The 18,808-nt window shown below is 43.3% G+C and overlaps 1 protein-coding gene across 1 annotated transcript in view; it reads right to left on the reverse strand.

The window, feature by feature from the left end:
* The window catches only part of SAXO1 (stabilizer of axonemal microtubules 1), a 38,360-nt gene extending 19,808 nt beyond the window's left edge, over window positions 1-18,552 (reverse strand). The window contains exon 1 of the mRNA XM_086770951.1: window positions 18,476-18,552. Coding sequence (XP_086627077.1) covers window positions 18,476-18,552 — 77 coding nt within the window. The remainder of the gene's footprint in view (window positions 1-18,475) is intronic.
* Between the last annotated feature and the right edge of the window lie 256 nt (window positions 18,553-18,808).

The raw sequence follows: 18,808 nt of genomic DNA on the forward strand, positions 1-18,808 counted from the left end.
TAACTTGTGAAGCTTTTTCTTTAGGAAGCTTTGTACGCAAAAGCACAATACAGCCAGAACAGACGCCAAAGCACTCAAGGCAGAGCGCCTGGCAGCCAGTGGCTAAGTCAGGGCAGGCAGAGCATCGCCTAGCAGTCTATTCCATTTTGGCCAGAAAATATAGCAAACGCCTCACTGCAGAGAGAGCTGAAAACACAGCTGCAGCAGCACCACCAATGAAAAAGCCACAGCTATTTGTGACTTGTGATCACCCATGGCCCCTGCCAGCCTGACAGACAATCCAATACAGAAGGTAACACAGGGCAAAGAGAACAACTCCTCAGAAGCAGTAGAACATCACATTTCATGTTGTGCACAAGGCCATGACTCCAGGCTCAAAATGGTCAGGAGATCAGAGTGAGTGTCCTCTGCCCTGAGGTCTGAGGTTTTTTTTTTATTTAAAAACCGTGAGCCAGCTGGATTGTGCCTACGCGGGTGAAGCCACGCTCACCGCTCTTTCGTTCACTCTTGACAGTCAGGTTGATTGGCTTTCCGAAATGCATGAGATCATGCTAAAATGGTCACATAGTTTCATGTTCTTTCTCATATCTACATGCATCTGTCAAACTTTGCAAATTGCTGGCCTGACCTACAGATGGGAATTTTAATTGCTCCGTTTTCCTTTTCCCTAATATATACAATTGCTTCCCATATGGCCATTTCTTATGAAAATAAGTGCAAATTATTCTGGAAATTTAAATTTGGGAAGTCTTATGTAACTACTGATGTCTTAGTGCAGTTTACCTGCATTCCTGATCAAGTCCCTCGGCTGACTCCAGAGTGCAGAATAACACATTTTCATTGACACAGTGCTTTCTACATAGTGTTGCTAAATACTGTAATTGACAAAGCACACCGATATTTTAAAAGCAGGTTTTGGAAATGCTAGGAAACATGAAGGGGCCTTTCTCCAGGATTTTTCTCTTTTGAAGAAGCAGGCTGTGAGCTGTGAGCAGGTAAATAACATGGGAGCACAGTAAAGACCTCCTCCAGCCTTTTTGACAGGCAGCGAGGATCACCTTGTTCACACACGTTAAAACACAGTTCCTGCTGGTTTCCCATCAGAAAAGTCCCTGCATGAGTCAGGTATGTGGAGCAAAAAAAAAGCTGTAAGCTGAGAACAGATGGTCTCAGATGTATAAAGAGATGTTAGAAAGACACTGGGGGCTGGAAGCAGCAGAGGAACACCTGAAACTAGAAGAAGCAAATGTGCCTAGAGGGAGGATGGGGAGAAAACACACAGGAAGACAATAAAGGCACTGTCTGGCCTTAGACCAGAGGACAGACAGTGTAGAGGGACGTCAGTGGGTTGAAAGGAATTATGGAAAGCCCTCAGAGGCAAAAGCATACCCAGGGCTTAAGTGGGAAGGAAGAAGAATGGGAGAAGGGAGAAGTTGTGTCAAAGTGCTAGGACGAAATTCGGATTTTGCTTTTAGTGATCAATTTAATTACACAATAAGGCAAGTTGCACTAGCTGCACAATAACCTGGCAAAATATACGCTATGTCTTTGGCATGTCAAAGCCCCCTTATACTACTGCATTCAGTTGCAGGTATGTGAACTCATGATAGCTCACTAGCCAGAGGTTCTCAGGCCCTTCAAAACCCAAATACAACAGTTTGTAGATCTAGATACAGAAGTATGTCTGTGTGCAGCCTTTTAATGCTAAGTAATATGTATAATAAGATTTATAACAAAAACATATGTGAATGTTTGAAATCTGACATTCTTCATACCTTACATTTGCCTTCTGCAATGCTGGTCATCAGACAGACTTGAAAGCCCCAACAGTGGCGTTTACTGGGAATGCAAGCGCACATCTTAAGCTAACTGAATGTCAGAAATGAATTAACTTCTGCCATCTTGCATATTGAAAGAACGACTTTGATAACAACATTGTGGTTACTTTTTCATAAACATGCCTGGAAAGGTTGTTCTCAAATTATGGAATTGGAAGTTTTCTGATGCAATATTCCTCTTAAGCACTACACACAATACCTAGACCTTATAACAGTTCAAGGAACTGTGAAATGAAGCATTCAAAAGGGGGGAAACACTGGAATTACCATTGCCTGTAGAAGATCAGTCCAGCCCTGTTGTCGATGTGGAGTGTGGTATAGTTTAGCTTACACAATCAAACACCAAATTTTCCACAGGTAAAGACTTACTTAAGAGCCATGGTTTCAGTGAGTTTGGATCTTTTACTTTGGCTTGTTTGTTTTGGAATTGTTAGCATGTTTTGCTGTAAAGAGGTCATTAAAACCAGCTGCAGGCACATCACTGTTATGGATGTGGATTAGGAAGAAGCACGTAGCAAAAAGTGGCAAAGGCACACAGTATTTAGGCTGTGGCATCTGGGACTCAGTCTGTAGTTCATCTCTGTTAGCTGGCAACTCTGTCTGGCAAACCCAAGAGACCTTAGGCCAGGTAACATCTTCTTATGTCTGCCCATATTGAATACCTTAAAGGAACCCAACCTCAGGCACATAGGGAAATACAAAGGTTTAGCATTAAATTTTATCAAGCCACAGTGCAATGGATCACACAGACTGGACTTGGTAGTTTACTTCTCATTTAAGAAAAACACCTGCATTTTCCTCTCCTTACATTCTTCAGAAGGAGGTTTTTGCCAATAGTGAAGTTATTCTGCAATATTTGAGTGCACTGAAAATAGAAAATTCATAAATGTATCTAACTGACATTTTGTGCTTGTTAACATGCTCAACGTTTACTATGGTGGATATTAACTTCTGGCTACAGGGTAAAAAACGTATTTGTTTCTCTGGCCAACGTAGCTTATTTTCCATTAAAGATGCCACAAAACATCTGCAAGAGCTGCTGAACTCCACATTTTTTATCAATATTTACATAGGCTTTTCATTGAAAAGAATTCTTTCTGCATTGTGCAATATCAGTTCCAGTCCTTTCTCCGCTTCTGCTGTCTCCATCACAGAAAACGTGCATTCACATTTAACTGAAATTTATTGCCAGGAAAATTAATTCTAGGAACAGAATGAAACATTTTCCTGAACTGAAAGGCAATGTGCAACAAATGCAATCTTATTTAAACAACACCTCTACCTGCTTTGATTTTCCTTCCAAAATAAATGCTCTTGAAAGACTGTCACATGAAAGCACGTCACTGAACAATGGCCAGGACTTGCAGAAGACTTGCAGGCCAGCAGCCAGACACACCTACAAACCCACAAAACTGCTTGACATGCAATGCTTTGCAATGCCCAGTTTCTCAGGGTGAGCTAGGGTAAACTATTCAGTTCAAAGTACTTAGCACAGTATCTCCACATTTACCCAATGGTAAGCCACCAAAATATTTACGGCTAGCATCAGCCTGCTGCCATCTTCTGGTGAAAAGTCTAAGACACTAGAAGACTGCAAGTACCACCAACTCTTGCTTGCTCCCATTATCTTGGGCTGTTATCTCACAGTAAGGCAATGCGGTATTAGTTGTGCACTAATATTATTCAGAGAGAAACAAGCAAGCTGGTGATCTCACAGCGAGTAAGGATCCTTTTCACAAATCCCTGTTCACTGACCCTTTACCATATCTGCACTAATCTGGACAGTGACTGCCAGAGCAACAAAGTGCCTTCAGCGTGTAGTAGTAGCTACTACTTTACTTGGAAAAATACACCAATCCAGCAATAATAAAATACACGTCAGAATCCATCTATTTGCATGCACTGTAAATAGGAGAGACAAAACACAAGTGAAATCAGGAAAGGCAGAATTTGATACTAAATAGGCAAAAAAAAAAGGTTATATTAACCAAGCCAGAACTGCAGGAGTATAAATGGATGCCACTTCACTCACCTCTCCTACCAGTTAGTCTTGATTCTTGCCTGTTCTTTGCACTAAGTACAGGTAGCTGGGACATATCTATAGAGTGACATGTCCTGGGACATGAGAAACCAGCACGTGATAATTCAAAGGGGAGACACAGGATTCACATGCCCTCGTCACTCCTTCCTGTATTTACAACAAAGCAGCAAATTCTAAATTACAACATATCCAAACCAATGGCGAGGACAAGGAATACAGATGAGAAAATTACCTTAAGCTCATTGCGTTATTAGCTTTGATGCTTAGAATAACCTGTACAAAGATGACAGCAATTTGCAATCCTTTAGCCCATTTTATCCAACCATAACAAGCTCTTGATGAACTGATGTTGACTCACATGAAAAATTATTACTGAGAGCACCACTATTTCAAACATTTAGATGAACACGCTCACAGTAAGATTGCTCAGAAGGTAGTGCTGCCATAGCTCAAGAAATTAAACACTGCTAGGGGTACAACATGCAGGTCTGCAAATTACTCTGGCAGACCAAGCAACAAAAAGTTCAATGCACAATTTGCAGAATGCTTTACAAGGCTGAAAAAAAAAAATACAGTACTTATAGACAGTCTCACCTCTGTGCCTGGCTAGGTCATGGAGCAGATCCTCCTAGAAACCATGCTAAGGCACGTGGAATAGAAAGAGGTGATTGTTGACAGCAAACATGGCTTCACTGAGGGCAAACTGAACAATTTGGTGGCCTTCTATGATGGGGTTACAGCACCAGTGGAAAAGGACGAACAACTGATGTAAACTACCTGGACTTGTGCAAAGTATTTGACACTGTCCCTCAAGACATCCTTCTTTCTAAACTGGAGAAACATGCATTTGATGAACAGACCACTTGGTGGATAAGGAATTGGCTGGATGGCTGCACTCAGAAAGTGCTGGTCAATGGCTCAATGTCCACGAGACCAGCAATGAGTGGCATTCCTCAGGGGTCAGTGTTGGGCCCAGCCCTGTTTAAGACCTTCATTGGCAACATGGACGGTGGGATAGAGTGCACTCCCAGCAAGTTCGTCAACAACATCAAACTTTGCAGTGCCATCAACATGCTGGAGGGGAGGGATGCTATCCAGAGGGACCTTGACATGGTGGAAAGGTGGGCCCATGCAGACCTCATGAAGTTCAACAAGGCCAAGTGCAAGGTCCTGCACATGGGTTGTGACAATCCCAGGCACAAATACAGGCTGGGTGGAGAGTGGATTTAGAACAGCCCTGAGGAGAAGGACTTGGGGGTGCTGGTGGATGAGAAGCTCAACATGAGCTGAAAATGTGTGCTTGGACTCCAGAAAGCCAACCACATCTTGAGCTGCATCAAAATAAGTGTGGCCAGCAGGTCGAGGGAGGTGATTCTGCGCCACTCCTCCACTCTCATGAGACCCCACCTGCAGTACTGTGTCCAGCTCTGGAGCCCCTAACATAAGAAGGACATGGGCCTGTCGGAGTGAGTCCAGAGAAGGGCCACGAAGATGGTCAGAGGGCTGGAGCACCTCTCCTGTGAGAACAGGCCGAGAGAGTTGGGGCTGTTCAGCCTGGAGCAGAGGAGGCTCTGAGAAGACCTTATAGTGGCCTTCCAGTACCTAAAGAGGGCCTACAGGAAAGACACTGAGAAACTCTTCAGCAGGGCCTGTTGCGATAGGACGAGAGGTAATGGTTTTAAAATAGAGAGAGGTAGATTCAGACTTGATAAAAGGAAGAAGTTTTTTACACTGAGGGTTGTAGAACACTGGCACACGTTTCCCAAAGAGGTGGTAGATGCCCCATCCCTGGAAACATTCAAGGCCAGGTTGGATGAGGCTCTGAGCAACCTGATCTAGTCAGGGATGTCCCTGCTCCTTGCAGGACTGTTGTACTAGATGACCTTTAAAGGTCCCTTCCAACCTTAACTATTCCATGGTTCATGTACATTCATTCTTTTCCTTAGGTGCAGTCAAATACAAGCTTCATCATAGCCTGAAAAGCAGACTAAAGGAGGAAACTGAAAATGGATTGAAGGTCACAAGTTCCCAGCTGACATCAGAAACCCAACATCTATAGCAGTACCTATCTGCAAAATCCTGCCAAGAACAACCATCTGTGCCATCATAACACCAATTCAACTTGTAATAGAAAGAGATAATCATTGTGGGCAGCTGTTTTCCTTCAGAAGGTACTGATGGAAATAACCCATGAAAATAGGTTGATTTTCAGGCAACTTAATGTAATACTTTTGTTTGTTTTTAAAAACAGGTGTGTTTTCCTGTTAATCTGTCTTCATATTTTCCCTTTTTATTAGTTTAATGTTTTAATGTTTTATTTCATGTTCTGACATCTTATTCTACAATTGCTATGTTGATGGCTCTGAAAGAAGTTACATCAGAACATCTGATATCACAAAACATCTCTTCTCAATCCACTCACACTACAATTCACTAAATAGAAATTTTGAAATAACATGTAAAAAAAAAGATTACTTTTGTACTCCGCCTATGCAATAAGGGAAGAATTTAATGCTTCAGCAGTATTTTCTAAGTCCTTGATAAAGTCAGGATTTTCTAACCATTAGCACTTCCCACTATTTGAGAAACAATGGTTGCAAGAAATATTTACTGATGCTTAATACTGACTTCCATGTCTAAACATGCTAAGCAGCAGGGAGAGACCTTAGAGACAAATGTTGAGTAAAGCTTACTCTCCTGAGCAGCAGAGGTTGTTCCCTCTGCAGCACAAAATCTGCTGGAAAAGAAAGCCAGCACAGCTGATCAAGCCCCAGGAAATTATTTTTGGCTCACACAAATGGTTTGCATCTTTCTCAAGATCAACAGCTTTGATTTGCAAGAACCAGCTGTTCATACTTCCTAAGCACCTAATTATATTAAAGAGTGAGGCCGTGACCTCTGAATCTCAGTCTCAGCCCCGGTCTTTACTGGTATGACCAGCTTTCAGCAATCTCAGCTCCCTAAAATCAGTGGCAAAGTCTAGGACAAGGAAGACTTACCATTGGTGGAGGAGAAGCAGGTTAGGAAAAAACCAAAGAGCATACTTAGGCCTATGGAGCACCCATAAGCACTGAGGGAATTGGCTCATGTCACTTTGAGGCCATTCTCTTTATCATTGAAAGGTTGTGACAATAGAGGGGAGGTTCCTTAGGGCTGGGAGAAAGTAAATGTCATTCCTGTCTTCAAAAAAGGCAAGAAGGAGGATCTGGAGAACTACAGGCCAGTCAGCCTCAATCCCTGTGAAGATAACTGAGTAAATAATCCTGGGCACTGGCTGTCAAAAAGGGTCAAGGAGGTCATCTCAAGTGGTCAGCACAGATTTCTGAAGAGGAAATCATGCTTAAACCAAACTGAAAGCCTCCTACAATGAGAAGATTGGCTTGGTAGGTGAGGGGAGAGCAGTAGATGTTGCTTATCTTGACTTTTGGTAAGGCTTTTGACACTGTCTCCCATAACATCCTCATTGACAAACTGATGGGAGTATGGGCTAGGTAAGTGGACACTGAGGTGGACTAAATAATGCCTGAGCTGCTGGAGTCAAAGGGTTGTGATCAGTGGCACAAAGTCCAGCCAGAAGCCAGACACCAGCTGTGTGCCCCAGCTATAATGGGGTAAATACTATTGAATATCTTTATGAAGGACCTGGATGATGGGACAGATGGCATCACCAGCAGGTTTGCAAATGATACAAAACTGGAAAAGGTTGTTGATAGATCCACTGTGTGTGCTGCCATTCAGAAGGGCCCCACTAGGACGAAGAAATGGGTCAACAGGAATATCATGAAATTCAACAAAGGTAACTGCAAAGTCTTGCATTTGGAGAGGAATAACCCCAGGCAGTAGGACAGTGTTATATCCAACCAGCTGAAGAGCAGTTTGTCAGAAAAGGCTGTGGTGGTCCTGGTAGACAAGCTGGCCAGGAGACAGCAACATGCCCTTATGCTAAAGGCCAGTGGCACTCTGGATTGCATGTAACAGAGCATTGCCAGCTCACCAAGGGAAGTGATCCCTCCTCTACTCAGCACTAAGGAAAAGTCATCTGAATGCTGTGTCCGGTTCTGGACTCCGCCGTATGAGACATGGACATACTGGAGCAAGGGGCGACAAGGATGCTAAAGGACTGGAACATTTCTCGTACAAGGAGAGACTGAGAAAGCTTAGAGGAGAGAAGGCTCAGAGAGAATAAATAGCTGGTGGGGCTAGGCATAAAAGAGGAGGGAGCTGGGCTCTTCTCGGTGGTGCCCGGTGACAGGACAGGTATGCCATACACAGAAGAAGGGAAGAAGTAATCCAGGACAACCTTTGCCACAACACTACCTGACAAAAATACACACAGTATCCAAGCCCCGTCTTCCCCTGAGATTTCTTTGTTCTACATATTGATTCCTTTGTACTACTTTTTTATTGTATTGATATAAAAGCACAAGTTAAACCGGACTGGGAATTTATATGCACTTTTGCTGGTTTTATGCCTTTTCTAGATAAATTATGTGCTGTACTGAAGACAAGGACTCTGAGCACTCCAGGTCTGAGTTTTTAAGCAGTGCTTTGAGTCTGCATCTCCTCCATTGGTTTAAATGGGATTGGTAGCTACCCTTTACTGGCTCATCTCCGCACAATTTTTTTTCTCTTCAAGCCAAGGCCAGAAGAATAAACCTACATCTTTCCCAAAATCAAGAAGAATCAACCACTCACTTTACAGTCTTTAAGTTGAGAGAAGGTGTTTCATAAAAGGATGAGACCCATTCTGCATGGGCCCAGTGAGACTAAGTACATGAAGACATATTTTTTTCCTGCCTTTGAAATCCCTCCTTTGATTATGTCATGTGAAGTATACTCCAAACATTTCCTGTGTTCAAGAATATCACAGGAATCTAGAAAATACTTCTAAACTTTCCTTTTGATTCCCCACTCACTCTCTAATCGTTTAAGCATTACATAGACTGAATATTGGAGCCAGTGACACACAGCCAGTGGAGATACATCAAGATACACAACTGCTGTAAAGAACTAATGCCGCAATGCCATCTCTCTTCCTGCATTTTGGAGATGAGATCAGTCCAAATGCTACCTTTTCCCAACTGAAAGTATTTTATAAAAACCCCACATTTTCTATGGGAAGAGAAGGGAACAGAAAAAGAAGAGTTTAAAAAATCATCTTGAAAAAACAAAGGACCTCTGTTCTTGCAATGCTAAAAGACTCTGATGTCTATAAGGCTTTCATTCTACGGCACTTTACTCATACATAGTAACCAGGGATTGAACTGGCAATAGGTAACTGTAATAGGCCGTAATATGTGAAAGAAATAGGTAGGAAATTGCCAGTCACTATGAGGAGGACTGACAGAACTAAAATCAAATAATTTAGAGTCTCCAGTATAGGCTTTCCATTTATATATTTATTTTTAGAATCAATTTGGTTCTTCTGTAGGAATAAAGAAATTTTTTTTTTTATGTTAGGATTCTAAGAACTGTACTGAAACTGAATCCAATTCTGGCCTTTTCTAAAGCTCTTTCTACACATGCAGCTGTCAGTTTGTTAGCAAACTATTTCCAATATAGCAAAAATGATGAAGCCTTAAGCATCTTTAGTATCTGCTAAAAGAAATCCCACTCAGTTTTTTAAAGATTGGTTAAAACGTAAAAGCCAGAATTCATTTAGAAAAAGGGCTCTGTGGAAAGAATTTCATCTTGGTCTTGCTCAGTTTTTCTTGAGTTTGCAATGTTTGGTCTGTGTGAAAACTAACACTCTGCACTGTGAAAATGACATCACAAACTGCTGAAAATGAAAGTGATCTCGCAAGTGCTGTGTAGGACGTCTCATCTCGGGAGACTTCCACAGTTTGATATTTCCAGGCTATTATATTTCTGCTCTCCAAGTTACTGAAGTTTCAGTGCTTTCCATACCGGTGCTCTTCATTTACAGAAGCTGCGTCTTGGAGATGGGTTCATTCTGACAGACACTGTTTCAAGTTCTTAAACCAGTTCAGAAGCAAAATAATCTTAGTAACTCCCACTGAAACTAGTTATCACTGCAGTCACTCAGCACCTAAGTGCTTTATTTCACTTTACTCCCAAGAAATGTTCACAAGAACTGCAACAGGCAGTAACAAAAACCCTTTCAAACATCTTCAGAAAGGGACTTCAGGATTTTAAGATGGAGATAAGCAGAATATGCTACAATGTAAACAGATGCACCTTATTTAAAATAAATAAATAAATAAAAATAAAAAGACACACTCCAGCGGCCAACTCACTTTCCACACAAAAACTGCCACAAGTAAAATCAAACTCCCCTTGCACTGGGAGATGACATCACTCAGCAACATGACATCATCATCTCCATCAGTGAAAAGATGCATCTAAGTGTCCAGAATCGGCACAAAGTGACAGGTGAAAAAAATACTCACAGTATAGCTGCACCTAGCATTCAGCATCGAAAAACGCTTGTTAAAAGGACCAGTATTTCCACCACAGATGTCTAACTATGCAAACCTCACACTGAGCTAACCTTTCTCTGAGCTGATACATACTGCATTCAGATCAGCACCTTTCATAAAAATTACTGTCAAGAATCTTCATTTGGTCATTTGATCTTTCCATCGCCACAAATTACCTGAGAGTCAAACAACTTCCACCACGTGGGACAGTGTGGAATGCAATAAGAGCACTGCATAAGAGGGAAACAGAACAGCTACAGTAAATCTGTTTCAAGGACAAGGAGTCAGACATTTCTCACACAACATATTTCATGGCCTTTGATGATCTGTGCAGCACCGTACCAATGGAATTTTTCCAAATGATGCAACACAGAAGATCGCACCAGAACTATCAAGCCATGAATGTAATTCAGGCTTGCAAAAGGACCCCATGGCCTAGCTCAAACTGGAGCACTCATATCCTTTTCAGTCCCTACTCATCCCATCTTCTCCTAATCTCCACTAAAAAAAGTTTCCTGAGTAGCTACCAAGTATTTTAGACCATTTACCAGCTCAGCTCTGATCAGAAACCTCTCTGTACTTATACTGAAAATTAATATACACTCTTCTACAGGCAAAACAATTAAAACTATGAGTTATTAGGCAAAAACATATGATCACTTCAACATATACCTCAAATACACTGCAAAAATCTACTTTCTTCTATTCAGTTGTCCTCATGACACTGTGGAAGACTGCTTATCCCTTGTGCAAGGCATTACAAGAACCTCAGTTCATGGAATTACTAAAGGTTTTGTTTTACTTCCTTATGCATAAATGGGTTTCACACAAGATGAAGGAGCAAGAAAAGAAGTAATCCTTGCCTGCAGTCACTCTTGCCCTCACACACTCTTAATTTAAGAGATTTGAGCCGGTAGATCCACATAAATTGTGGGTACAGAAATAAGAAAACATGGCTGTGAACCCACCAGTTATCTCAAACATCTTTTCACTGTACAGCTGCTGCTACAAAGAGACAGTTTGCATTGCTGCCCTAATACACTGCATTTCTGACACTTCATCCATCATCTCACACACACACACAGACCATCCATGAATGAAAGGAACCTGATGTGAATTTGACCCATAAGAAACGTATCTCTGTATCTCTCCGTACCTGCTGTGGGATACTAGCCTTGTTCAGATTTGTTGGTGCCAGGTGCAGACACTTACCTTTCAAGCAGGAGGCAGCAGGCTAAGACCCGAGAGTTGAGCAGCATGCTTACCTTGCAAGCGTTGAGACACTGGTCTTGCAAGACAAAAGCAACATGCTTAATATAGTGGGTTAAACACAGCAGGTTAGTCTAACGATCAGAGCAACTGAGTGATGCATGGGGTGGGGTGAAGGCCTCCCAGCCCAATATTGGTACAGTATAACCAGAAAGACCAACCCCCAGTACACCTCTACCAAATGCTTTGCCTCACGCTGAACCATCCAGTCTCACTGCTCTTCCACAATTAACAACGCTAGAAAAGCATTGGTAGACCCAGGTAACTACAGGCCAGTCAGCCTCACCTCTGTGCCTGGCCAGGTCATGGAGCAGATTCTCCTGGAAACCATGCTAAGGCACATGGAGAGCAAGGAGGTGGTTGGTGACAGCCAACATGGCTTCACCAAGGGCAGATCGTGCCTGACCAATTTGGTGGCCTTCTATGACGGGGTGACGGCATCGGTGGACAAGGGACGAGCAACTGACATCATCTACCTGGACTTGTGCAAAGCTTTTGACACTGTCCCACAGGACATCCTTCTCTCTAAACTAGAGAGACATGGGTTTGATGGACGGACCACTCGGTGGATAAGGAGTTGGCTGGATGGCCGCACTCAGAGAGTGGTGGTCAACGGCTCAATGTCCATGTGGAGACCGGTCACGAGTGGCGTCCCTCAGGGGTCCGTGCTGGGCCTGGCCCTGTTCAACATCTTTGTCGGCAACATGGACAGTGGGATAGAGTGCACCCTCAGCAAGTTCGCCGACGACACCAAGTTGTGTGGTGCCGTCGACATGCTGGAAGGGAGGGATGCCATCCAGAGGGACCTTGACAGGCTGGAGAGGTGGGCCCGTGCCAACCTCATGAAGTTCAACCAGGCCAAGTGCAAGGTCCTGCACCTGGGTCATGGCAATCCCAGGCACAAATACAGGCTGGGCGGGGAATGGATTGAGAGCAGCCCTGAGGAGAAGGACTTGGGAGTGCTGGTGGATGAGAAGCTTAACATGAGCAGGCAATGCGCCCTTGCGGCCCAGAAGGCCAACTGCATCCTGGGCTGCATCAAGAGAAGCGTGGCCAGCAGGTCGAGGGAGGTGATTCTCCCCCTCTACTCTGCCCTGGTGAGACCCCACCTGGAGTACTGTGTCCAGTTCTGGAGCCCCCAGCACAAGAAGGACATGGACCAGTTGGAGAAGGTCCAGAGAAGGGCCACGAAGATGATAAAAGGGCTGGGGCACCTCTCTTATGAGGACAGGCTGAGAGAGTTGGGGCTGTTCAGCCTGGAGAAGAGGAGGCTCCAGGGAGACCTGATAGCAGTCTTCTAATACCTCAAGGGGGCCTACAAGAAAGATGGGGAAAGGCTGTTTAGTAGGGCCTGTTGCGATAGGACGAGAGGTAATGGTTTTAAAATAGAGGGGGGTAGATTTAGATTAGAAATTAGGAAAAAATTTTTTACGATGCGAGTTATAGAACACTGGAACAGGTTGCCCAGAAAGGTGGTGGAGGCCCCATCCCTGCAAACGTTCAAGGCCAGGCTGGATGAGGCTCTGAGCAACCTGATCTAGTCAGGGATGTCCCTGCTCCTTGCAGGCAGGTTGGACTAGATGACCTTTGAAGGTCCCTTCCAACCCTAACCATTCTATGATTCTATGATTCTAAAAGGGCCAGTCTGTATACAATAATTGACTTGGTCCCACCTTGTCAAAAGTATAAATCTTGCATTTAGAATCCACAATATTGAGCACAAAAACTACAACTGGATGGCTTGACAGGCCTGGACCTCTCTTCTCCCCAGGGAGGGACACGTCTTTGGTAAGATTTGCGCCTCCAACTACATCAGATGTTACCCAGGAAATTATTCTTAACAAAAGCACTGCACTATTAATACGAGCTCGATTTCTGCAATAAGTGCATTTATCAATGGCAATTCCTGTTATATCTGCCAACTTAATATATTCTCTATCTTTGCAACTTTGCACAGCTGTCTCCACAAAAGTCATTGAGAGGGAGCTGACAGACAAAAGTTGAACACACACACACACACACACACACACACAGAGTCATAGAATCATAGAATGGTTAGGGTTGGAAGGGACCCTTAAAGATCACCTAGTCCAACCCCTCTGCAAGAAGCAGGGACATCTCCAACTAGATCAGGTTGCTCAGAGCCTCATCCAACCTGGCCTTGAATGTTTCCAGGGATGGGGCATCTACCACCTCTCTGGGCAACCTGTTCCAGTGTCCCACCACCCTCATTGTAAAAAATTTCTTCATCAAGTCTGAATCTACCTCCCTCTACTTTAAAATCATTACCTCTCATCCTATCACAACAGACCCTGCTAAAGAGTCTCTCCCCTTTAGGTACTGGAAGACGACTGTAAGGTCTCCCTGGAGCCTTCTCTGCTCCAGGCTGAACAGCCCCAGCTCTCTCAGCCTGTCCTCACAGGAGAGGTGCCCCAGCTCTCTCAGCCTGTCCTCACAGGAGAGGTGCTCCAGCCCTCTGACCATCTTTGTGGCCCTTCTCTGGACTCACTCCAACGGGCCCATGTCCTTCTTATGTTAGCGGCTCCAGAGCTGGACACAGTACTGCAGGTGGGGTCTCACGAGAGCAGAGTAGTGGGGCAGAATCACCTCCCTTGACTTGCTTGCCACGCTTCTTTTGATGCAGCTCAAGATGTGGTTGGCTTTCTGGAGTGCAAGCACACATTGCCAGCTCATGTTGAGCTTCTCGTCCACCACCACAGTCAAGTCCTCCTCAGGGCTGTTCTCAATTCATTCTCTGCCCAGCCTGTATTTGTGCCTGGGATTGTCACAACCCATGTGCAGGACCTTGCACTTGGCCTTGTTGAACTTCATGAGATCTGCAAGGGCCCACCTTTCCAGCCTGTCAAGGTCCTTCTGGATGGCATCCCTCCCTTCCAGCATGTCAACGGCACCGCACAGCTTGGTGTCATCGGCGAACTTGCTGAGGGTGCATGCTATCCCACTGTCTAGGTTACCGACAAAGGTGTTAAAAAGGCCCAGCGCCAGTACCGACTCCTGAGGGACGCCACTTGTCACTGTTCTCCACTTGGACATTGAGCTGTTGACCAGCACTCTCTTGAGTGCGGCCATCCAGCCAACTCCTTATCCACCAAGTGGTCCATCCATCAAATCCATGTCTCTCCAGTTTAGAAAGAAGGATGTCTTGAGGGACAGCATCAAATGCTTTGCACAAGTCCAGGTAGATGATGTTCATCCTTTGTCCACTGCTGCTGTAAGCCCATCATAGAAGACCAACAAATTAGTCAGGCACAATCTGCCCTTGGTGAAGCCATGTTGGCTATCACCAACCACCTCTTTCTATTCCATGTGCCTTAGCATGCTTTCCAGGAGAATCTACTCCATGACCTTGCCAGGCACAGAGGTGAGACTGACCAGCCTGTAGTTCCCTGGGTCTTCCTTGTTTCCTTTTTAAAAAATGGGAGTTGTGTTACCCCTCTTCCAGTCATCAGGAACCTCACCAGACCGCCACTTCTCAAGTATGATGGCCATCGGCTGGGCAACTTCATCTGCCAGTTCCCTCAGGACCCATGGATGCATCTCATCATGTCCCATGGACTTGTGCACCTTCAGGTTCCTTAGAGGGTCCCAAACCTGATCTTCTGCTACAGTGGGCAGTTCTTCATTCTCCCACTCCCTACCTTTACCTTCTGTGACTTGGGCGATGTGGCTAGAGCCCTCACCAGTGAAGACTGAGGCAAAAAAGTCATTGAGTACCTCAGTCTTCTCCATGTCTCGGGTAACTAGGTCTCCTGTTTCCTTCTGGAGAGGGCTCACATTCTCCCTAGTCTTCCTTTTATTCCTGATGTACTTAAAGAAGCTTTTCTTGCTGTCTTTGATGTCCCTGGCTAGATTTAATCCTTTAGACATAAACTGTTGACCAAGTCTGGGACTAAGACTGGACCTACCTGCACCTAGACTCCTCTCTGAGAAGGAGTTCAAGAAAGCAAGGGATTCCTTTCTGAACCTCATGACTCAACAGGAGGGCTTTCCCTACTCCTCCCAGCCACTCGTCAGACTCATACTCTTAATGCTATGCATCCGTATATATGGACACATCCATAAACGTCATTTACCATTTTGCAGTTGTGTGGTAAACATCCATACTGAGAAGTATTGAGCACTGCACACCCTGGAATCATTAGAAAATTTGTAGCTCTACGATGGCACCCATACTCCAGTGGCCTGGTCACTGTTGCTTGTAGTATATTAGCTAGAAGAGCCAAGTCAAAAGAGCCTAATCCTAGCATCCCAAAGCTGTGATGGAACAGGAAAGAGATATGTATTTCATAGCCTCTACTTCTTCTGCCTTTCCCAGCTGACTAAAAAAAAAAAAAAAAAAAAAAAAAAAAAGTATTTTCTCAAGCCATACCACCACAGACAGTAGAAAATGCATTAAAAACTCCCTAAAATCTTATCTTTCTGCCTTTATGCAGAATTATATAGCCATTCCCAGCACAAAGCAGAAATTTTATCTCTCAGCTAGTGCAACTACCGGCCACAATGAGCAGTTCTAAAAGCAGCAGCTACACAACTAACAGAGGGGACTTGCTATTCATTAAGTCTTGTAATTGAGATTGCTTCTCCCATTACTTGCAGAAATCCACTGACAGAACTGTATTGCTATTTTTCAATGCTCACTAAACTAGTGACAGTCAATTATATGTTCTTTTAGCTTTCCTTCTCAATAAAAATAGATTGATGTATGTTCAGTACAGACAGAACATACATGGGAGAGACTGCAGTTATTTGTCATCTTGCAAAAGTTACAGTAATCTATGTTTTGTTATAGCTACACGTTATTTGATATGCTACTACCAAACATAGTACCAGTTGATATTATACTTGGAGGAAAGATATTCCAGACACCTCACCATACCTTTATGAGCAATAGGTAGTGCCTTGGTAAGAAGAGATAGTGCAATCTTCCAAAGTAAAAAAAGAGACCAAGGAGTACAGAAGCTCGTAAACCTGTCCTTTGGGAATTCACCTGGTAAGGATGGGTAAACCTAGACTGTGAAATACCGACTGCTCTGCAGTGGTGTACTAAATTATGGCACATTCTCCCCTGGAGAGGAAAGTGAGGTATTCGCACTGTGTACTTTAGCTAGTGACAATCCAGCACACCTAACTTCAGAAGCCCAAATTCCTTATTCTTAGGAAGCTAAATAGACTAGCTTCTGACTAGGAAGTTAATGAGAAAATTAATTTCCCAAGCTTATCAGCATGTACTTCTGAATGGTACTTCAGGAGAGATACCTCAGACACTTAACACTCTACATTATGAATACTCCATTCCTTTCCAGTATATTATTTTAAAGAAGTCACAGAAATATATACAAAGTTGTATTTGCAGCCACTGGTAATACACTGCTGTTCTCCCAACTCCCCCTCAGTAATTAGTAAGTCATCGCTCTGCAAGAGAAGGATTTTATCATCAAGTTCAACATAATTACAATGGCCTTCTAATATAAGCCTAACAAAAATTTGCCAAGTATCCATTACAAACTAGTGGACAACTACTACTTAAAACACAAAACCCATAGTGTTGCACATATCTGCAAGCAGTAAAGATCTCTAAGGTGCACCAGCATATAATTTCTGCTTTTATATATTTATTACTTGGAATCTGAGGCCAGGTCTTCACAAGAAACTCAAAATTCTAAGCTGTCACTTCTTAATCCAGAACTGTCAATGTAGTAGCAACCCAAAATGCAGTTTAATTTTTCTTACAGGACATGATCAAGGTATTATCCACATCCTTACATTTAGCTACCCTTGGAGCTCATCTAGCATCTGAAAGATTACTGCAGGCCTCAAAGACAGACCTATACTTCAGTACATTACTTGATTAGAACCATAGGATCCTTCTCCATCCACATCTCAGTGCTGCATGTTTAGGTTCTTGATAGCACAGTTCTCTAACACAATAATCAAATCACTGTTACTTCTCTCTGGAACACGTATATTGATTTTTAAAAGGAATGATATATACAAGAATGAGGAACGAAGGGAGCAGATGCACTTGTACCTTACAAATAAGAGCTTGACAAAAGTACTCAAAAATACAGTTTATAATCTGCTTGGTATCAAGATTTCTATTGGTTTTCTCTTTGGACTACACATGCTTGCTACTCATGATGAATAACAACAATGCATACCAGCCTGATAGAAACTCTGGGTGGGGACTTTGTACTTTTAAACTCTCTTCAAAATTATTTAGTAGCTTTAAAACAAACTAAGGCATGTCATCTGAACAGGTCAGAAAGATTTTTTTTTTTTTTCCCCTTATAATAATTTTATTCTTAACCTGCAAATATGGGAGAACGCATGTAATGCTGAAGGGCCTAAAGCTAATTTGCTTTCGAGAAAAAGAGTTTGCGTACATTCACAAGTCTAACACTAACTGAACCACTAATGAATCTTGGTATTTTCCATTGTCTCTTTCATTTGTAAAGCTCTACCCCTGTATCATGCACATGTTCACAGAGGAAGTATCACTTTGTATTCCATTGAAACACTGCCTCAAAGCCAGTAATACCCAGTCAAACGCAAGTTCATGGCCAAAAAGTGGAAAGCTCTCCTCTTAGAGATGTAATCTACCTAAATAGGAAAAATGGGAAGCCTCCCTGACATTTGTTTACTCCTACAAAAAAAAAAAAAAAAACAAGAGCCATATGGTTGAATAAGCAGAATGGGGACAAATACTTCTTGTTTTAAAGCTTTAAAAATGCTCTACAATATCTTTATGTATAATTTTTCACATAGAACTTAAAACAGTGAATAATACTGCAGCCCTAAAGAGCAGCGCAGCTGGCTAGCCAAGTACCCACGACTCCAAGCTCTCTTCCCCAATCTCTTGTACATACCCACAGGAGCACAGCTGACAAACGCACTTCTTCAAGGATGGAACTACATGTGAAGGTATAGGTGATTTAGGAGACATGTTCACTGAGAAAAAGTTATGGTTCAGGTCTTTCCCAGCAGATGCTCTACAGCAGAACAACAAAAAAAAAAACCAAAAACCAAAACCACCCCACTCTTCAGCAGCAGTCCTTGAAGCCAATTACGGCAGATGATGTAGGAAGCTCCAGAAGCAGAGACAGAGCACATTACATTGGTGCAGACCGTACTACACATCCCAGCTGACCAGATTCTCCCCTAGGGCAGTATGCCCAGGTTCCTCTGGTGATGTCCCAACC

The sequence above is a fragment of the Chlamydotis macqueenii genome, chromosome Z (genome assembly GCF_036417535.1).
Source record: "Chlamydotis macqueenii isolate bChlMac1 chromosome Z, bChlMac1.mat, whole genome shotgun sequence".
Lineage (NCBI taxonomy): Eukaryota > Metazoa > Chordata > Aves > Otidiformes > Otididae > Chlamydotis > Chlamydotis macqueenii.